General features: G+C 46.3%; 2 protein-coding genes and 1 pseudogene across 4 annotated transcripts in view; 2 read left to right on the top strand and 1 right to left on the bottom strand.

Annotated features, from left to right (window-relative positions):
* Nucleotides 1-2,471: 2,471 nt before the first annotated feature.
* The window catches only part of LOC100273074 (uncharacterized), a 44,726-nt gene continuing 24,751 nt past the window's right edge, over nt 2,472-22,446 (bottom strand). The window contains exons 5-10 of one of the 2 annotated variants that reach the window (NM_001147523.1): nt 21,938-22,047; nt 21,676-21,859; nt 20,568-20,759; nt 19,991-20,203; nt 19,712-19,898; nt 2,508-2,924 (exon numbers count right to left, since the gene is read on the bottom strand). In NM_001147523.1, coding sequence (NP_001140995.1) covers nt 2,830-2,924; nt 19,712-19,898; nt 19,991-20,203; nt 20,568-20,759; nt 21,676-21,859; nt 21,938-22,047 — 981 coding nt within the window. In that variant the 3' untranslated portion in view covers nt 2,508-2,829. Of the gene's footprint in view, nt 2,925-19,711; nt 19,899-19,990; nt 20,204-20,567; nt 20,760-21,675; nt 21,860-21,937; nt 22,048-22,446 lie in introns of both variants that reach the window. The other variant, XM_020547716.3, reaches the window with a different exon arrangement.
* LOC118476056 (uncharacterized) lies at nt 6,425-19,701 on the top strand. 2 transcript variants are annotated; one of them, XM_035964107.1, is made up of 4 exons: nt 6,425-16,208; nt 16,341-18,354; nt 18,448-18,566; nt 18,661-18,842. In XM_035964107.1, exons 1-2 carry the CDS (start codon nt 16,190-16,192, stop codon nt 17,738-17,740), a joined length of 1,419 nt encoding a protein of 472 aa, XP_035820000.1. In that variant the 5' UTR covers nt 6,425-16,189; the 3' UTR covers nt 17,741-18,354; nt 18,448-18,566; nt 18,661-18,842. The 2 variants fall into 2 exon arrangements, with proteins under 2 accessions (XP_035820000.1, XP_035819999.1); XM_035964106.1 differs by having other exon boundaries at nt 6,425-18,354; nt 18,661-19,701.
* Nucleotides 12,539-12,694, top strand: LOC111590795 (uncharacterized; annotated as a pseudogene).

Genomic DNA, 22,446 nt, shown 5'->3' with positions numbered 1-22,446 from the left:
ACAGCATGATGGATGAGCAGTTGAAATTTGGGGTGATCGGATGATCGATGAATAGTGACAACGCAAAAAGTAACGATAGATATCATCGATGAACAGTAACGATGAATAGTACTGGTGAATATTTCGTATGAACGAACGATGAACGATGAATAGGAACTATGAACGAACGGACAAACGATCGAATGATCGAACAAACGAACGATCGGAATTTCGACAGCATAACGGCTGAACAGAGATTATTTGGACGAACGAACAGACGAACGATAAATAGGGACTATGAACGAACGATGAACGATGAATAGGAACTATGAACGAACTGACGAATGATCAAATGACCAAACGAACGAACGATCGAAATTTCGGAAGCATAACGGCTGAACAGAGATTATTTGGATGAACGAACGGACGAACGATGAATAGGGACTATGAACGAACTATGAACAAACGGACGAACGATCAAATGATCGAACGAACGAACGATCGGAATTTCGGCAGCATAACGGCTGAACAAAGATTATTTGGAAGAACGAACGAACAAACGATCGGACGAACGGACGAACGAACCATGAACGATCGGACGAACGATCGAACGATCGGACGAACGAACGAACGAATGAACTAAGAACAGGTGGACGAACGATCGAAGAACGACCGAACGATCCTTGTGCTAGTGTGTGCTTCTGTGGGAGGTGGAGTGGGCGTGTGGGGGGGAGGGAGAGAGTTGCCATGAAATGGCTTGGGGTGGCTTGAGAGGAGGCCCTTGCCCCTCTATTTATAGGCTAGGTGGGGGGATTAGGGGGGAGGCGAGGATTAGTGGGAGATAAGCATGGATTTGTCTTGTATTAGTGTAATTAGCTTGTAGAACTCAGTGTATGACACCGGAGGCGTACGTATACGTATGAGCCTGAGGAAAATTATGGAGAAAATATTTGTAGGGCCTTTAAAAATGATTCTGAAGGTATTTCTCAGGAGGAAAATATTTGCAGAATTATCGGTGGAATATTTGGTCAATATTTCTGGAAAGAATCAGAGGGGATCACTGGAGAAATATTTGTAGTATATTTTGAGGAGGATTTTGGAGAGAATATAGACCACTATATTTTATTTGTTGAAATCAACTCGCAAACAAACATTTTGAAAATGAAATTTAAAATTCATTTTGAATTTAGAGCAAGTTTGAGAAAATTTCAAGGTTTAAATTTTTGGGATGCTACAGCAGCTCTCGTTGACATGGGGTGGTAGTCTTGGCTAAGGTGCCTCATCCAGAGGGTCACCAATACTGACGTGGAAACCTCAGTGGGTGGCTTTGTACTAAGGATATTTTGTGAAAGCCTCATAGTGGATCCCTAATCGTTCTCCTCGGCAGTGTTTACGGGTCCATACAACTCAGGCTAGAGGGGACACACAACTTGTAGGTAAAGTTGTACCACCTCTGCAGAGTGTAAAACTGATATATCAGCCGAGCTCACGGTTAAGAGCAACATGGACCCTCACATGATAATTGAACTTAAATATGGAGAATAAATCGTGATCCCTTGGTTTAAAATGGTTTGTTTACACTTCACTTAAGTGCTTTTGAGATATAATCATTATGCTCGTGATTTAATTGAGTTTTAGGATACACTTATAATTAGTAAATTAGGTGTTGTTAATAAAATACTAACCAACTAAAATGTTTACCACATAACCATAGCGTACCCTGTTAACCTTGCGTAATTCCTCTCATTTGTTGAGCCCCCACCATAGGTGAGCTTAACTCTTGCTAATTTTTTTATCAGAAAGTGACGAGAAAGACTTTGACGAAGATGTTGACGAGTACTTTGATTATGATATTGTTTAAAGACTCTTAAGTATGGATGATGTAATAATATTATTATACTCTCTCTTTTATGCCTTTATTGTATTATCTTTTGGTACATTACACTTGTTACGTCAATATATGTGTGGAAAACAGATTCTGACACATATTTAGCGTTTCGAAGGCCGCCCCTAAATGTTAGCGCACGGTTTGAAGTGTCTTGGTGGAACATGTAGGGAACGCCTCCATCCGTTAAGGGAGTGTTTGGTTTAAAAAATCACTTCATCCAATTTAAAGTGATATATCATGGATTTATTACTCAAATTTGGTGAAATGACCTCATTCTCATATTAGTACTAAATAAGAGAAATGAGATGGTGATGGATCAACTCTTTCCATTCTACAAACCAAACAAAAATAGTGAGAAGTACAAAGATGCTGAACTAGCTTATTCCTCGAACCAAACACCCCATAATTCACGAACAGACCTTTGACGACACCCCATAAATTCACGAACAGACCTTTGACGGCCCTTATTGGAGACGGTCTCATGACAAAAGGAAGCAATCTGACAACGATGCGAGGTTTCGATGGCAGCCTGCAGACTGAAGCAAATCACCATTGCAAGATACTGTGACAACTCAGAAACTTAGAGCAAGAGACAACCGTGAACTATATGTCAAACGTGGGTATCGAAAGATTGCAATTTCACTTTCAGGACATAAACGTGCATGTACGTATAGAAGTTTGGATCTGTCATTTTTCACTCTGATTCCTTTCAGATAAACAGAGGCGTGTAAGTTGCCCCCACACATCAAATATTAACCCGCTACTCAAATATTTAAGTAACAGAGAAAAATGTTAACCCGCTACTCAAATATAAGTATATTTTGTACATCTTCAACTAAAAATTTCTTGTGATCATGCGTTCAACATAATCAGGCTCATCAGTGAAATAATTTTGACCCGTGTGACGGGATACCAGTTCAAAATTCGAGAGGGAGCAGGGGTCGCCAGTTATCTTTTCAGCATTAACCCTCTTCCCACACATTATCATCTTCATCATCTCCAGATTCTTGAGCCTCCGCGTTCAAATCTGCCAATTTGTATGTTTCGGTTGCATAACCTACACCGTTTTTAAAAAGATTAGGCAGAATAGCGGATGCAAAATCTACATGGGTATATTAACTGCGGCAACGATTAATATGCTACACATTAACTGCGGCAACGATTAATATGCAAATAGGTACTAGGTGCAAGCACGCAAGCAGACATTTTGATCCGTTAGATCTAGATCCAACAGAATGTCATATTTAGCACTTAAACCCTGGTATAGCTTTATAAAAAAAACCCTAACAAACCACAATTGTATCTATCGTTGGATACAGATCAAACGGACTAAAAAGTCTGTTTGCACGCTTGCACCTAGTATCTGCTTGTATATTAGTCGTTGCACCTATTAACCGCATAAGTGGAGATTGAAACATTATACATATTTAACTGAAATAGATGATAAAATTAAAAAGAAAACACTAGTAGATGTTAAAAGTACTTATAAAATAATTACGGCAGAGACCCAAGCTAGTCTCTATCAAGGTTAGGTATCATAATTAGGGTAGGTGATATAAGACTCGGACACCCTTCATAGAACTGTTATTATAGCTACTCCCTCGCCCCAAGAATGGTAACATATTTTGAGCAGCAGAAGACCAGAAATCATACAAATTATATTTTAACCCTTAACTTCTTACAATATGTTGTCATTTGCAGAAGTATCAAATATCAATGTCGTCTTACAGGCACTTGAAATACAAATGTATTGATACAAGTTTTGTCCAGAACAACAACAACAAAGTCTTTCAGTCTCAAGCAAGTTGGGATAGACTGTTGGTCACAAGTTTTGTCCTAAACTTTAAAAATTATTTGAATAATTGTTCATCACAGTTTATAATTTTTGACATTTTCCTATATAAAATGTATCATTCTGGAATGGAAGGTGATGTTTGATGATGAGAGATCAGAAACTATGAGAAAACACGTCCCAATTGTTGATTAGAGGAACTCCAAGAGCCACGTTATATCCACCCATATTGATAGGAATAGAGATTTAGGTGAAAAAATGCCTCGAACTTCTCTAATTAAACATCCAAATATTGTAATTCTCTATTCCTAATTTGTCACTGGCCAAAGATGAAGAGTGGGGTTAGCTCTATAGAGTGCTCCACAAGATATATATGTTAGAGTTTATTTGGTAGCCTTGTTTTATCGAAGACGCAGGAGAGCTGCATATCATTTATATTAAGAAAAAAGCGGGTACAAAGAAAGCCCGAAAACCCCCAACACACACCCCCTCCCTAGAACAAGGACATACGTGTCTGAGACAAAAATCTAACCAAAAGGAACGACCAATACATCAAGCACCCAACTCCAGAGTTCGGGCAGCTAGGTGAGAATCACCCTTTGCCCCAGCTAAACTCCAAAGATGCAGCTCCTCTGAGACTTGGATCACAAGGCCTGAAAGGTTAGGTCGAAATTCCATCGAACACACATCTATTGTGATGTTTCCAGAGGGACCAAGCTCCCAAAATAATCATAGAATTCAGACCATGCCTTGAGAGCCTAGATACTGCCTCACTAGCATGCCACCACCAATCACCAAAGGAAGCAATTCCAGGTTCGTGGCACAGCTTCTGGAGACCGACCTTCTGAAGAAGCTGGAACCAGAATTGTCGGGAGAAAACACAGGCTGCAAGAAAATGATCAATGGACTAAAACCCCTGGTCACATGAAGAAGTGACAATTACCAGGTGCCCAGGATTTCCAAATATGTTCCCAAGAGTCAAAGAGGATCCCTCCCTGGAAGAAACGCTCATAAGCCGACGTCGCAGAATACTGACCAGAGGGTGAGAAGCGCCAAATGTGTCTATCCTCAATGTTAGAATCCCATGTTAGGGTTTTGGTCAGTCTCCGTGTAATTACTTGCATACCCCTCTGTGTAATGGGCTTGGCATATATGCACTCCCAACCCTGATTATGGTTAGGGCCTGTTCGCTTCTTCAGGAATGAACCCGGATTCATTCCAGCTTATCAAAATTTATATAAATTAAAGAAGTAATCCGGCTGGGAACCATTCCAGGGCTCCAATCCGTGAAAAGCGAACAGGGCCTTAGGGTTTCCCATTCCAAATTGGTACCAGAGCCAGTTTCTCTCTCCATGCACCACAGTCGCAAGCTTCTCTGCACCCTCCCTCAGATGCAGGTGACGCCCGCCACCGGCCTTCCTCCAGTGTCGAATCGCCGCCAGTCGTCCCTTGGCGCAGGCCCGCCGCGCAGCCCTTCCCCTACGTGTGGATCTCTGCCGCCGACCGACCTTCCACGTGTGGACCACCGCCGTTGCCCGCGCGGCACGGCCCACCAGACCTCTGCCGCCACATCTGCACGGCGCGGCCTGCCTGGCCCCTCCCGGCATGCGACCTCCACCCTCGGTGCTGATCCCCCCCCCCCGTGCGGCCTTCCTGTGCTGTCGTCATCTCGCACATGCTCTCGTGTTGGACCTGCACTGCCCTCGCTATTCTAGCTCGGCAAGCTTCTCCCTGTTCCTCACCCCACTCCGGCTCCTGTGCACGCGCTCAGCTTTCCGGGGCGCTCACCTCCCTGTCTCTCGTGCGCTACGCCGTGTGTTCTCCTCCACTTTTATATGGACGCCACCGTTGTTCTCCCCTTCATCGCAAGTCATGGACCCCTTGCGGTCGCTCCCCACGCGATGACCCAGACAGCAGAAACAACGTGGACAACGACAGTAGAGGGCGGCCCTATGGGAGGTTGAAAAACAGTTGAAACACCTCCCATGCAAATCCACCAGGACTGACCAACGGAGCCGAGAAGGATGAGAGCACTGACAACGATCCTTGCGCCTCACAACCACTTGCCAATTGGAGCCAGTCCCCTCGTCTAGCACATCAGAAGGCGTCGTAGGACTCGCGGTGTTCAAGGCCTCATCGTGGGAAGGAGATGCGCCACCGAAGGAGCATGAATCATGGCTTGATAGGAGGGGGGCTTGGGCCTCCGATCGCCAAGGAGAACAGGGCTAGAGTCCTTCCACCTTTGTGCCTTGGACCTTCCCAGCGGCAGAGGGGACGGAACCAGGATGGAGTATGGCGCCTCCTAGGACGGGGGGGGGGGCGACCTTGGGGGTTGCCGCCGACACCGGAGTGGCCGCCGGCGTGGGGCTGAGGGTGTTGGCGGAGGCGCCAAGGAGCAGAAGACGAGTAAGCGGGATAGCTGTTCCTGGGTTCCCACAATACCATATTTGGTAGCCTTGATATAGTGTGTAGTAAATTGGCATGTGTTAGAGTATATTTGGTAGATATTGTGTTTCATAGACTGTCAAATGTAATGGTGGGTTGCCTATCTCCTGTGTCATGTACGTCTATATAAACCACCTAAGGGCTCAATGCAAGACATAATCTTCCGTTGCCGCATATATATTTGTCTAACATGGTAATCAAAGCCTCGATCCGTTTTTCACTCGCTTTCGCTCCATCGGCCCTACTTAGGTCATCGCCTCTCTAGCCACCGCACCAACAGACGTCGTCCCCTAGTTGTAGCCCCTCCAGGCCACCGCCTCCTCGTCATGTTGCCGGACTTCGACGTCACTGCTTTTAGGTAGTGGCTCAATGACCTAATCATCACCGACAACACTACAAAGAAGATTGTCGGCGCACGCAAACCTGTGTAGGTCGCCCGCTAGCTCCTTGAAGAGAAGCAGGCCAACGCTGCCAACCTAGAACAGAAGGTTGTCGCCACCTAACAGTTGTCTTCCTCAACCCTAGATGCCCAGTCAAACGCCTCCGACGAGGCGACCGTCATCGCTAGCCTCCATATCTAGTTTATGATAACTGTCTCAAATGTTCGCCAACTAGCGAATACCGTTCTAGACGCATCGTCGTCCTACTACGCTCGCTAGCATGATCTCATGATGTTGGCCTTGACACGGTACGCCCTCGCTGACCATATTGAGTGGACGATGCTTTCCCCCAACAACCCCGGCAGAAACTACATGGACAACGTCGTCCTTTGCTGACACACCAACATGATCTCCCATAATATTTAAGAGGTCGTTCCGGAACGTGGTCGCACCGCACGGCACTTGTGGCTTGGTCTTGAGAACCAGTTCCTAGGTAATCGCAAGACCCATGATCTTCACCTAGACGCTGCCTTCCACATCTTTGTATAGGGTGACCTCTCCGTGGGAGAGAACACCGCAAGTTCAAAAGCATGGTCGATGCCCTCGCTAAACTAGGATCTGACGACGACACGATCATCGTCCTCAACATCTTGCAAAGGGCTCAACCAGCGCTTCAAGCACCTTGACAAAGCATTCGCCGCTACTCGCCATTCGTAAACTTTCTCAAGGTCCGAGATGATCTTCTGTGGAAGAGATCTATCTAGACATCTCCGATCTAACAAGGACTCCAACGACGCACTACTCCAATAACACATCGTGTACTCCAAAGCCCCTGTCTTCGACATCGTCTCATTCGCCCGGCTCTAGTACCAGAAACAATATTGGGAACAACAACTCCGGCAACAGCTGAAACAACTGCAACAACCACTGCAATAGTGGCAATGGGCAGCAACGATGGCAAGCACGGCCACAACGGCAGTTGTGGGGCTCCTCCAACACGTCTACCAGACTACCACGCCTCATACGGGTGCCAAGAGCACCGACAGCAAAGCACCACTGAAAGGGAAATGGACTTAAAACATTTCCTATAATCGATTTTGGTGTTTGACGTCCATCACAAACCACGTGGACTAACTAGTTTGCCCAGATGTCTTTTACCTCAGGTGCATAAGGTTCAACATGAACCAAGAAAGAAATTAAGTTGGGGACTCAACTAAGATTGGCGCAAAGATTAGCATTGGTGCTGCCAGTGGCACACCGGACAGTATCTGGTGTGCACCGGACAGTGTCTGGTGCCCAGGCCAAGCACCTCACGAACTAGCCACTCTCGGGTTTCTCAAGGAGGCGCTCCGCTATAATTCACCGGACTGTCCGGTGTGCACCGGACATGTCCGGTGAGCCATTGGAGCAACGGTCAAATGCACGCAACGGTCGACTGCAAAAGTGAACAGTGCGTAGTCAGAAGTCAGAGCAGAGAAATCAGAAAGCACCAGACATGTCCGGTGCGGCACCGAACTGTCTGGTGCAGCAAGACAAAGGACTTCAACGGTCAACCGCTCCAAACCCCAACGGGCAGCTGACGTGGCGCACATCGGACACTGAACAGTGACCTGTCCGGTGCACCACCGGACTGTCCGGTGTGGCCATCGACAGCAACGGCTGGAATAGTGGTTGGTGCTATAAATACCCCCCAACCACCTTCATTCAAGCTATCCAAGCCTCCTACACTTCTCATTCAATACAAGAGCAAAGGCAAACACTACAAAGACACAATCAAAGCATTCAATTCACTTCAAGCTCCAAAAAACAACTCAATTGCTTAGAAACTTGAGAGATGATCATTTGTGTTCTTTTGTTGCTCTTGTTGCTTGGATTGCTTTCTCCTTCTCATTCTTATTCTTTAAGTGCTTTGTAAAGCTAGCAAGAGACACCTAAGTGTGTGGTGATCCTTGCGGAGTCTTAGTGACCCAAGTGATTAAGGAGAAACATCGACCGGTCTGTGTGACCGACTGAGAGAGAGAAAGGGTTGGAATAGACCTGGCCTTTGTGGCCTCCTCAACGGGGACTAGGTTCTTTGGAACCGAACCTCGGTAAACAAATCACCGTGTTCACTTGTTGATCTTCACTTGATTTGTTTCCCTTCTTTCCTCTCTCTAAAAGTTCCCTTGCCCACATTGATTGAGCAACTCCAAGCAAGGAGAACTATCTTATGTACTCCGATTTAATTCTAACGCTAAACCCGGCCTTAGTGTGTGTTTAAAGTTTGTAAATTTCAGGTTTTGCCAATTCATCGCCCCCCTCAAGGCGACTTTCAACCACCCTCATGGCCAACGTAAGTCCACCCATGGCAAGGGCACATTGCTATATACCTCGCTCCTCATGGATACTCTTAAGGGCTTAATCAATGTTTAGGTTTCTATTAAGTCCTAATGGGCCAAAACAAAACCGATTGAACCATTTAGAGAGGAGACGTGGCAAAACTCAAAACACGAACCTGATAAATCAATTTCAGTCTCGTAGGATGTAGGATGAATTTGAAAAGACAACATACACCTATGAGACTTCAACTAGAGCATGAATGGCAATGCCCAAGCTATCCCTAGTCACACAGGTTCGGCGAGACGACGAATCGTGCACGCCATCCTCCTCGTCGACCGTTCTGAGGGTGCAGGATGTGTTTTGTGACTAGGATGTGTTTTGTGACTGAGGTGCACGAGCAATACCTGTCCCGGCCATAACTGACGAGCCTGTGGAAGGATGGTGCTTCCCGAAGTGGGCGGGCGAGGGCCTGGTCAAGCCGGCGCTGCAAACGCTCAAGGTCATCTTCCACTTCTCGTCTCGCGTTGTCCGATCAGAGCAGGTATGCCAATCTCCGCGAGCTCTCACGTCAACTGGAGTCTTTAGCAGCGTGGATAGCAGAGCTGGTCTGCTGGTGTCCGCACTCTGCGAGGGTGACCATCGACGAAAGCGGAGCGATCATCCTCTTCGATGTGGCTTCCGTAGTTTCGAGACATGACTGCATAGAAGTGCATGCCTGGATGCACATACGTGATGTCAAGATGCAGCTCCTGCATGGTGACCGAGACGAGTTCATCTGCCCATGGCCTCAGCGATGGTGTCTGTCCTCGATGCGTGCTCCATGTCTGCCCTTGAAGCAGACGCAATGCCGACCTTCTACGATGAGATGGACCGCACCATCGTGACACCTGGTGGTCGAGCACTACGAGCACATTGACATGATGGACGACGACACGCTAGGCGCCAGGGATGCTCACGGACACCGTCTGCAGAAGCGGCAGGGCCAGGACACCGATGCGTCGCTCTGTGGCCAACGCCATCGTCGCGTTCTTCAAGTGGATGTCTAGGGACGCCGCAGCAATGGATGGCATCAAGGCACGGCAAGACTAGCCCTCATTGGACCATGCCTGTGGAAGGTCGGGTGCTTCCCGAACTAGGCAGGCGAGGGTCTGGTCAAGCCGGCACTTCAGACACTCGAGGCCACCTTCTGCTTCGCATCACTAGTGCTCTCAGACCTGTGCGGGCATGCTAGTCGCCGCGAGATCGCGCGCCAACTGGAATTCCTCGCGGAGCGGAAGTTGGAGCTGGTGTCCGCGCTCTGCAAGGGCGACCGGAGTGTGCCTCCGAGGCCGTGCTCCTTTGGGAGCGCAGCGCATACGAGGTGTGGCAGCTATTGATAACTCCACATCTATTTCTGTTAGTGGTAGGCTTTCCAATTTCGAGTCTAGAGGTATGTCTGTGTTTTTCCCAAGTTCAGTTTCGTCAGGCAGAGCTAGAGTAGTGCCCATGCAACTTGCAACTGGTCGAGTCTATCCTAGTGGGGCTTTGCCCTAGTCTTTAGGAGAAGGGAGGTAGTGGAGTCAGTTACTCTCCAACATGCCTTCTAGTTCGGCGGCACTAGGCCACTTGGCCATGTAATTATTATTAACAGATAAATAAGAGAGTAACATAAACATAAAACTGCCTTCGACAGCACCAAAATATCTGTGTCTACTTCTGTGGGTTCAAGTGCGAACCTCAGGTATCAGAGCCTATTGATTCTTCCTAAAGTCGATCGTAGTCGATCGTCGATGGAACCGCGATCCCACGATTCGTTTCACCAAGGGAAACAAGACACTTCCACCGTCACCTGGATCAAAGGGCTCCAGGGCGGCAAGAAGACTGGAGAGGATGAGTCCAGCTCCTCGCGCACGGTGCGCGATGTCGACAGACATGTGAATTGGCCTCTCCTTACCAAGACCTTTGGGATGGGCACTACTGATGAAGATCAAGATGAAGGCTCGAAACCTTTGGGATGCAGACGAACACGACGGCGCCTCCGACCAGGAGGAGATGATGGCCCTAGATGCCATCACGACCGTCGTGCCAATGGAGATGGTAGCACAATTGCCTGTCATGGAGACGACCAAGGAGGCTTGGAAGGCGATGCAATCCCTGCACTCGGGAGTGACCAAGTCCGGAAGTCCAACACACGTCGACTACGCCGAGAGTTCGAGACGATCCGTTTCAAGACAGATGAATCCGTTGATGACTTCACCATGTGCATCTCCATCCTCGTCACAGCCATGGAGACCGTAGGCAAGGAGGTGGAACCACACCATGTCGAGAAGGCGTTGCGCATCGTCCCCAAGAAGTTCAGCGAGGTCGCCGTCGCCATTGAAATCATGGCGAACCTCACCAAGCTCATCGTGGAGGATCTCTCTAGGCCATTGCGCACAGCAGAAGAAAGGGACGCCGAGGAGGAGCCCCCACTGTGGCGTGTTGACAGCAAGTTGTACCTAACAGCAGAGCAGTGGGAGAAACGTACGCGCGGGTGCCATAGCGGCAGAGACGACTCCTCATCGTCGAAGGGAAGTAGCTACCAACGCCGCAAGCCACGAAGGAAGTCTGGTGGGTGCAACAACCTCAAGGACCATAATTGTGGCAAGAAGAAGCAGTGGTCAAGGAGTGTCGCGCGCTAAGGAAGGAGCGCACCAACTTGACACACGAAGACGAGGATGATGCGGCTCTCCTACTCACTGTCACGAGCGTCGATCCCGCTCCAACTTGCCTCGAGCCGGAGAATGAACCAACGACGCGCCTAGGTCTCCACATCAACGAGCCCAAGGTGCGAGCGTTATAGCAGCGGATGACGACAAAGGCTGGTATGTCGACACCAAAGCCTCAAATCACATGACCGGTTGCGATGACGTCTTCGCCGAGCTAGATCATGACATAAAGGGAAATGTCAAGTTTGGTGATGGTTTCGTCGTTGACATCAATGAGATCGTCACGGTGGTCTTCTCCAGCAAGCGTGGCGAGCACAAGGCACTAAGGGGTGTCTACTACATCCCACGGCTAAAGAATTCCATCATCAGTGTGGGTCAACTCGACGAGGGTGGCTCCCGTGTTGAGGTCGAGCACGGCATCCTTCGCATCTGGGATCACGAAACCGGTTGCTCGCCCGGGTGGAGCTGCAGAAGAATCAGTTGTACGTACTATGGCTTCAGATGGTGCGCCAGGTAGCGCAGCTTGCCCAACCCAAGGACAACGACGCCTAGCGGTGGTACAAACGTCTCGGCCACATCAACAAGATGGCACAAACGTCTTCGTGATCCTCCCTAAGTGGTTCAATCTAATCTGTTTTGGCTCATTAGGACTTGATAGAAACTCGTATAATGATTAAGCCCTTAAAAGGCATACTTCTCTTATCTACTCCTTTCAAGCACAAGTTTCGTGCGTCGTGAGTCGCGTGCGAAGCGTGTAGGTTTGTTCCTCTTTCCCGCTTCTTGCCTACTAATCTCTACTACTTTCAAGCATCAATTTCGTGTGTCATGTGTGCGTCATGTGCGAAGCGTGTCAGCCTGTTTCTCTTCCCCGCTTCTCGCCTACCAATGGGTCGGTACACCACAGAAGGGTCGTGATAAACCACTCAAACCCAACACGATAGGAAGCCACACGCAACGCAGCGCTCCCACATAGTACCACCTCGCTAGCTAAAGGAGAACGAGCGATCAAGCAAACTATAAAAAAGGGGGTCAGGCTCCTTTTAAACTCATACATTTCTCAGCCTTTTGGCTAAGATGAAGTTTAATATTTGTTCTTATTAGTTTAATATCTGATATGTGGACTATATGTTCACTTTGATATTAAATTTATTTTTTATGGGTATCAAATATGACTGTATGTCGTCGCAATGCACGGGCATTGTACTAGTTATTAGTTTATGGATCGGATTGACACTAAGGGAACTGCATTTTACTCATTATATATTTCACATTTACAGACTATCACTATATAATGCAATAATACCTACAAGGATGTGGCTTGCGAGCCTAGACGAACCGAGTCTGCTCGTGAGCCAACTTCAAGTCGAGTCGAGCCTCATTTGTTTAGCTCGTGCAGTGGGCGAGCCGAGCTCGGCTCGTTTCCAACCCTACCCACTGGCAACGTGCTACGGAGGAGTATGGAACCTTGTTGGCCAACCACACCAAGGACTTGGTGTTGCCTCTCCCAGGCACCAATGTGGTCAACGGCAAATGGATTTTCTGTCACATGCTCAAGGCCAATGGTACTTTGTATCAGTACAAGACTTGTTAGATCCTTTAGGGGTTCACTCGGAATCCTTAATGGACTACGACAAGACCTTTAGCCTCGTGGTAAAGATCGCCACCGTTCAGACTATCCACTCACTCGGCCTCTCCCGGGACTGGGCGATCCACCAGCTGAACCTCAAGAATGCCTTCACAACACTCTGACTAAGACAGTGTGCTGCAGTTTGCCTGTCGCTTCATCGACTCCACTCGCCTAAGTATGGTGTGTAAGCTTAACTGCTATTTATATGGCCTCAAGTACGTGCCTCGGGCCTGGTACAGTCACTTCGCCTCCTACTTGGTCTTCCTTGGCTTCGTCGAGGCCAAGTCAGACACATCTCGGTTCATCCTTCAGCGCGGCGACGGCACTGATTACCTCCTCTAAGTCGATGACATCATGCTTACGTTGTCTAGTGACGCCCTCCTCCAGCGCATGATCGCCACCCTACAACGTGAGCTCGCGATGAAGGACCTGGGCCCTCTCCATCACTTCCTCGAGGTAACCATGGAGTGACGCCCCTAGAGCCTCTTCCTTCACCTGCGCTAGTACGTCATCAACATTCTAGAGCTGGCCAACATGTCCAACTACAAGCCCTGCTCCACGTTTGTTGACACTCAAGGGAAGGTCTACAACGACGAAGGTGTCGTGGTCAGCGATACAACGGCCTACCGAAGCCTCATCAGGCTCTCCAGCACCTCACCTTCACCTGGCCCGATGTTGCCTACGCGGTCCAGTAAGTGTGCCTTCACATGCATGTCTCGCAGGAGTCCCATCTTATCGCTACCAAGGGGATTATTAACTACCTCTGTGACCCTCGACTACAGTCTTCTTCGGCCCTCTCTGACTTCTGAGTTGGTCGTCTTCACCGATGTTGATTGGGTCGATTACCCTAACACGTGCCAGTCCACCTCTAGCTGGGCCGTGTTCCTAAGCACCAACCTCGTCTCCTGGTCCTCGAAGCGGCAGCCCGTCGTCTCCCGCTCTAGCTCTGAGGATGAGTATCGTGTTGTGGCCAACAGCATAGCCGAGGCATCCTGGCTCCATCAACTGCTCCAAAAGCTCTAGCATCCCCTCATGTGCGCCACACTCGTCTACTGCGACAACGATACGCGGTATACCTCTCCAACCCTGTGCAGCACCAGAGCACGAACCACGTGAAAATCGACCTCCACTTCAACCACGAGCGAGTCATCGTCACGATGTTTGCGTCCTCTGCGTCCCGACCACTTCGCAATTTGTCGACATGTTCACCAAGGGGCTCCCCTCTGGTGTTCTCGGAGTTTCGATCCAGTCTCAACATTTGTAATGCCTAAAGTTGAGACTACAGGGGTGTTAGACATGTGTGTGTTACAGCTGTAATGGGCTTAGGCCCGACCCATATATTGTGTCTATTAGACTGGCATGTGTTAGAGTTTGCCATATATATTTGTTGATTGCATTATCTCCTACGTCATGTACTCTATATAAATTGTCTAAGGACTCAATGCAAGGCATTATCTTTTATTGGAGCATATACCTGTCTAACAATATAAAAACTATTGGAGGGTGAAAAGACATAAAGGGCTATTTTTATTCGAATGACTCCAAGTGAAGATTTAGAGTTTAAGAAAAACTCTTGGAGATACTCTTAGACCAGTATTTAAGTAAGGCTTATAATAAGAACAGAAAAAATACCTCAAATACATGTACAGACTTTATTTCAAGCAATGATTTCAAGTTGCCTGCTCGCCTGGTCGAACCTTGGGACCGACCACGCGACTAGTTGCGATTAGGCGACGACCAAGGCGATTAGTCGACCCCTAGTCGGTCTCGGGTCGTCCTAGACCTTTTAGAGTAGTAGTTATACTTATATAGGTATATATATACATTATATAAATTAGAAACAAATAGCTAGGATAAACAAAATAACAGATTGATTTATTGTGATTTGTGACTTACCTGACATCCACTAGTTCAGCACTAGGTATATATATATAAATATAACTATATACATTATATAATTTAGAACAAACAGCTAGGATAAACAAAATAACATATTGCTTTATTGTGATTTGTGACTTTCCTGATATCCACTACTTCAGCACTGGCAGAAATACAAAGAAGGGGTGAACGGGGGAGCAAGAGGAACCTTGAGATGACGAGCTCATCTCGTCAATGGTGCTGGTCTGCTAGAGAGTGGAGATGCTGGTACTCTGTCACGGTCGCCGCCGGTGCTAGTCTTCTCGACTACAGCAGGACAGCAGCCAAGCAGGCAGAGGCGCTGGTGGAGCAGGCCAGCAGGGGGTGCAGGTGAGCAGTCACAGGTTTTCTGTGGCGCAGATGCCAGAGCAGGATGTCTAGTCTGGGGCGCAGTGGCAGCCGCCGGCGACCAGGTCTGAAGGCTAGACGTCGGGGGAGAGAGGAGGCGTACGCTAGTTTTGGCGGCTGGCCGTCTGGGTATTAGTAGAGGAGAGGAGAGGCCAGACTAAAGGATATTGTAGATGGGTTGAAAATGGCCCAATACCAAAACCCTAGTCGGGCGACTAGGAAGCAATAAGCGGACGATTAGTCGCCCTAATCGGCGACTAGTCGGACGACTAGGTCGACCAACCTGTCTAGTCGAACACAAACAGGCAACCAGCCCAACTAATCGTGATTAATCGGACGACTTCAAATCAGTGTTTACAAGTCGTCCGACTAATCGCGATTAATCGCGATTAGTCGGGCTGGTCGCCTGGAGATGGGCGATTAGGAGGACGACGCGATTAGGGTTTCTAGTCGTCCTAGTCGTCCGACTAGTCGTCGACCGGGGCGATTAGTCGTCTAGTCGAGCGCAGTCTAGTCGTTTTTGGTCGTTTCAGTTCTGGACTTTTGGTACTGGGCTTCCCTCTGGTTTTTGGCCCATCTACAGTAGCGCCCCTTCAGAAACCCCCCAGGCTCCCAGCCGCCAAGGCCTTCCAGCCGCCAGAACATTTCCTAGCCGCCAGAAAACCCTAATCCTCTCCTCTCCTCTGTCCTTGCCGACATCTCTCACCTCTCCTCTGTCCTTGCCGGCGTCTCTGCTCCAGCGGTCAAGCCTCCAAGTGCTCCAGCCGTCCGGCGTCTGCCAGCTACTCAGCTAGTCAAGAATTGAAGATGAGCTCGTCATCTGAAGGTAGCACTTGCTCTCCCTTCTCTGATTATTTCCCAGCCTTCCCTTTCCCTCTGTTACCTCTGCAGCGCCCGGAAGATAGCAGTAGCCCTTCCCTCTCCCTTCTCTGATTGTGTGTTTGTGTTGTCTGTTCAGATTTTAATGGTGGCTGTGGACGTGCTAATAACGTTGAGGTCTTATTCCCTGGGTCAAATATGGTCGGCAGTGAAAGTCAAAGTGCTTCTGTTCCTCAAGTGGCCTCAAATGCAGGTAGCACTGGTCCTGCGTCTGCTTTATCAGCTGCTGCAGATTGTAAAACCCTTGCTGAAAAGGCAATTGCAGCACTCCCTCCTGACCTTAGTGCACAAGCAAATGACCCCAAGAGAAAGGCAAGGTCACAGGACCCAGGATGGCAGTTTGGGTGGTGGCCAGACACAACAAAGAAGGATTTTGTTCAGTGTGTCTTCTGTAAGAAGATTGTGCCATCTGGAATCAAGAGGTTTAAGCAGCATCTAGCCGGTGGGTTTGGTGACACCATGAAGTGTGCTAGAGTACCAGAAGTGGTTTCAAAGGAGATGCACACCTATCTGAGAAGGAACATGAGGGTTGTGATTACTTCGGATGGTGATGAAGGTGAAGAGGAAGGGGAGCAGATTGATGTAGGCCCCCTACCAAGTTCTGGGACAAAAACCAAGCAAACAAAAAAGCAAATTGCTCAAGCTTCCATGTCTTCATTTGTTGTAGCAGCTCCTATAAAACCAAATACACAGAAGGCAAGCAAATCAGTGAGTGCCATGCTTTGCAAGACTCCAGAGGAAGTTGTAGCAGAGAGACATAAAAATAGAACTTCTCAGACCACTCTTGAGCATTGCACAAAGAAAGGAACAGAAGCAAAGCAAATTGTTGACGACCATGTAGCTGATTTTCTATATGAGAACAAGATTCCATTGAATGTCGTCAATTCAAGAAGCTGGCAGATTATGATGGAGTCCATTGGTCAGTATGGTCCTGGATATCGTGGCCCATCATACTATGAGGCAAGGGTACCTTGGCTTGAAAGGGCAGTGAAGAGAACATCAACATTGAGAGCTAAGCATGAAGAGGCTTGGAAGGAATATGGTTGCTCAATTATGTCAGATGGGCGGACTGACATACGACAACGGCATTTGATAAACTTCCTTGCCAACAGTCCAGCGGGGACCTACTTCTTAGGTTCTGTCGATGCATCAAGTGAGATAGCAAATGCCAATATGTTGGCAGATCCATTGGAGAAGCAAATAATTAAGGTGGGGAAAGAACATGTGGTCCAGGTGATCACTGACAATGGAGCCAATTTCAAAGCAGCAGGGAGGATCCTTATGGACAGAATTCCCCATCTGTTTTGGACTCCTTGTGCTGCGCATTGCTTGGATTTGTTGTTGGAGGATATTGGCAAGATCAAGGAGTTCAACACTTGCATCAACATGGCCAAGAAGGTTTCGAGGTTCCTGTACAAGCATGGGCGACTTCCGACTTCACAGCCTAATGAGAGAAAAGCTAGGTGGGGACCTTGTTAGGCCAGGTGTGACTCGATTTGCAACATCATTCTTGACTTTGGCAAGCATGTATAAGCATAAGAGTAAATTACAAGGCTTGTTTGTTAGTGATGAATGGAATGGGTCTAAATTTGCCCTAGTTAAAGAAGGTGAACAAGCTGAAAATATTGTCCTTTCAGTATCATTTTGGCAAACTCTTGAAAATTGTCTTCGGGCTTCACAACCACTACTCATTGCTCTAAGGATTGCTGACGGTGATGAGACGCCAGCAGCTCCAGAGATAATGGCAGCTATGGACAAAGCAAAAGCTACCATACAGGAGTCTTTGAAAGAGAAGCCACGATTACTTGCTGAAGTAATCTCATGCTTTGAGAAGAGGTGGGATACTCAGATGGAGCAAAAATTATATGGGGCAGCCCTTTATTTGAATCCAGGTAAATTCTTTACCTTAAGGGATAAAGACAGGAGGCAAGCTGCAAGACTTCGAGCTATGTTCAATGATGTTTTGTGGAAAATGATCAGTGATGAGGATGAGCAAACAAAAATAAGTAAACAAGCAGATGACTATGAAAGATCAGAAGGGGAATGCTTTTCAAAGGCTGGAGCAATAAGAGAAAGAGAGAAAAAAAGTCCTAGTAAGTCTGTTTTACTATTGCAGCATTAGTTAGTTTGTTTGCCTGTTTCTGTTTGGCACTACAACTGATCTATTTTTTGTATAACTATAACAGTCCTATGGTGGGGTGCATATGGAGGACTGGCATATGAACTACAAAGCTTAGCAAAAAGGGTTATAAGCCTATGTTGTGCAGCTTCAGGTTGTGAGAGAAATTGGTCAGATTTTGCAGCAGTAAGTATTGTTGTTCTTGTTCACTTGTTTGAGTGGTTGTATAGGTCAGCCCTTTTTTTGCTGAATCTGATGTCTTGCAATTGTGCATTTTTAGATCCATACAAAAAAGAGGAACCGACTAGAACACCAGAGGCTTAATAAATTGGTCTATGTCAGTTACAATAGGAAGATGGAAAATAGGTTTCAAACACTAAGAGAGCTGGGATCCAAAGGAAAAAGAAGCAACCCACTCGTGCTTGAAGAGTTCATGTGGGAAAATGAATGGGTTGAAGAAAATGAAGATGATGGTGACAACAACATATGGCATGCTGTGGATGAGGCTTTAGGAGCAACTCAGGCTCTTCGAGGCAGAAACTTGCCAAGAATAGCTGCTGCAGGTGCTGGTTCGTCTTCTCAGCCTCAACGAACATATGTTAGGACAAGGAAGCGTTCAAGAAATACAGCAGCTCAAGATATTGGAGAGGAGGATAGTGATGATCAAGAAGATGGTGTTGCTGCAGCACAAGCAGAACAAACCCAAGAAGCAACTGGATTGGACGAAGATGGTGCTGCTGCTGATGCATTTTGTTTGGATGCTGATCTGCTCTAGGTAGCAGCCAGCAGGTAATATTACTTTCAGTTTAGACTTTGGATGGATTCAGTTTTACACTTTTACTGAATTACTGCTAGTCTGCTACTAATTATGCCTATATTATTGCAGAAATGCAGTGTTTATATAGTTAATATATAGTTATATACATATACATATGTCCTTAAATCCATAGGACGACTAACGGACGACCAGAGGTCGACCAGGACCGATTAGGTCGACTAATCGTCGCCCTAATCGCGATTAGTCGCCTGGTCGCCCCTCTCACTCGACCAGCTGGTCGCCCGACTTGTAAACATTGCTTCAAATCATTGATTTCAAGGAAAGTCAAAAAGGTTAGTTGGAGTTATTTTCGATTCAGTGATGGTATCATGTCCACACATTAAATATATGGATTTCCATGTACACTATTGTCAATTTGCTATTTATTAAACAATAATTCAGGTATGGTTTGAAAGTAGGTTGGAAGACCAGTTTTTACAGATAGTCAGATACAGAAAACCTAAAATGCTTGAAGCTAAAAGATATGATATGAGTAAGCAAAAGACACATGTACCTGTAGGTTGATGTTCTTCCCATTCAATACCTTCATCATCACCGTCCCGCTTGTATTTCTTGCCCACTTGGCGTTCAGTTTGAAAATCTGGGAGAAAGACCTTGCCTTCCTGCTGCATTCTCCTTTTTGCTTCTTCCTCTTCCTGCTTTTTCCTCAAGGCCTCATAATAAGCCTTTATGTATTCTTCCTACAAAATAAAAAAAAACAAAAAAATAAAAAAATTTCTGAATAGTAGATTCTTTACTGTAAGGTACAGTATGTGTTCATTCCTGAGCTGACCTGAACACTATGATCATCTTTCAAGTCATGCTTCTTGTCATCTTTGGCATCAGATTTCTCAAGTTTTTGTGGCGCAATTATCTCTCCTCTTTGTTCCTTAGTAAGATTCATGCCATCCTTGATCATCCATGGAGGTAAAACTTTCAGTTCAGAATCAGTTTTACCTGATTCAGCACCTTCTTTCACACCATCACTCAACAGATCAACTTCAACCTGAAAATGAAACAGATATCTCACTCATCGAGCAAAGGTAGGGACATAAAGTGCAACAACTATATGAGACAAGCTAAGCACATGTATCCTGACTCCATATTAAACACATAAAGGCATTGGTGAGAATTTTTTCATGGAGATATCGTAACTCAATAGAAGGTACAGATGTGAAAACTTCTGATTCAACTCAAGAGTTTTTCTTATTTTGAAGGATAGCAGGGAAAAGAAGAGTGGACTTCTGTGCAGTCGATGGACTAATACGATTCCGTTCATTGGGACATGGAAAAAGAGTTGAAATCTAACTTAATTATGTCAGATATACAACCAAGATCCAGTAGCACTCGAAGCTACCCGAAAGTCTTACCTTTGTCTCTCCAATGTATGGCATTGGTGTACCATACTGCCCTTGTGAATTCCTAGAAGAATCAGCTGCAGCAGGGTCACCAATTGCAAAAGCACCAATATTTGCTCTTTCCCATGTTTGTAGACTCCCAAACTCTGGTGCAGGAATATTCTTCACTCTATCAAGTTGTGCAACCAATGGCTTCAATTGCTCCTAATGTAATAGAAAAACAATTTAAAGAACATACCTCAGTCATATTCTTAACAACCAAGAACAAGATCCTGAGACAGTTGTTGATATATTGGTATACATGCAATCACCTCCAAAATGTTGCATAAACACGATTCATTTTTTCCAAATAATCTTTTTTTACCAAAGCGACTAATATTCTCAAATTCTCACCAAAGACTTGTACTGGTATCAGTCAATTTTTTTCTTGACTCTGGGCAAACAGACTATGTATAATCTGTAAGCAGACAATCAAAGACATGAAATAGTTGGTTTTAGGGCATGTTTGGATACACATGGCTAGTGTTGGATATAAGTGAATTGCACACATCTTCCTATTAACTTAAATTGCATGCACTAACCTCTTCCAACAGCTAGTCACTAGTCGGGGCTTAAAAATTAGCCCAAATTAGTTGAAGTTGGCTAACAACTAGTTGAAGGCTTGGCTCACGCCTGCCTATTAGCCCTCTTGTTTGGATGCATTAGAGCTAATTTTTAGCTAGCTAACAATCAGCCCTTGGTATCCAAACAGGTCCTTATACCGTTGAAATATTTTCTATTTACAGTATCAAAAAAATGTGTAATCTCTAAAGGTTATAGCCATGTTGGTGACGTTCATGGTGGTAATGTACCATTCTTGTCACAGGTGGATGTTCCTGTCAGCTTTACAATATTACATCAGTGCAGCTATATATGTGTTCTTGTTTTCTTCCAAACTGTTTGACTGACTTCCTCAATCAAGCACAAAAGTATTCCCTTCGTCAACCAGCTATTCTCAGAAGCAGTTGTGCTGGAATCCTGAAAATACCTGACATTTTTGTTTCCTTCCATAATATTTGGATTGAGCTCGTAAATTTTGTCACTAAAACTTAGAAGAGTACCAAAGATACCGAATACTAACTTCTATTCTTTGCTGCATGTCCTTTAATTTCTCACGCCTGCGCTTTCTAACATTGTCATCGCCATCTCCCATTTCCTCAGAAGCAAGCTTGTCACTCTCTGCAACCAGTTCACCATTGCAAGTTTCACAATGGAAGTACTCATCCGTGTAGCTTACCAGTTGTAGTGCATCGAAGGCTGAGTATCTGCAGATCAGAAGAAAAAGTTACCAGAGCACACCAGTTTTCTGCCTAGGATGAATAAACTAGACAAACACCTACTACCTTTTATTGCAGCTAGGACATATATAGTGTTGAATTGTATTTCTGCTGTCCAATTCATCCTTCAATTTTTTCTTCATGCGGTGAATCCGGTACCTTACAACATCACAGATCTGTGTTTTGGAAGGACAAACATCCATTATAATTTGTATTGGATTACAGAACAAGAGTGGCAGCAAGAAGCTGCCCCTTTTTGACATTTGAGCTGAAATTGAAAGCTGCTGCAAGAGCACTCCAAGTATGGAGTGAGAAGAAAATTGGCCATGTCAACTCCCAGCTCAGTCTAGCAAGAGTTATTCTACACCAACGCACAAGAAGCTGCTGCAAAAGCTGCTGCAAGAGCACTCCAAGCTGCCCAAGATAGGAGACCCTTGCCTCAAATGAAGGACTGGATCAAGAATGGGCTTCAAAAGCACTCCCTAGCTCTCTTCTCTCCAACGCAAAATTGCCCGGGTAAGATCAAGGATCAACTGGTTAAAAGCTGGAGATGCTAATACAAATTATTCCATATG

Source organism: Zea mays, chromosome 1, assembly GCF_902167145.1.
Source record: "Zea mays cultivar B73 chromosome 1, Zm-B73-REFERENCE-NAM-5.0, whole genome shotgun sequence".
In the NCBI taxonomy this organism is placed as follows: Eukaryota; Viridiplantae; Streptophyta; class Magnoliopsida; order Poales; family Poaceae; genus Zea; species Zea mays.
The sequence above is the reverse complement of the archived record's forward strand: the minus strand, read 5'-3'. Positions and strand labels throughout refer to the sequence as shown.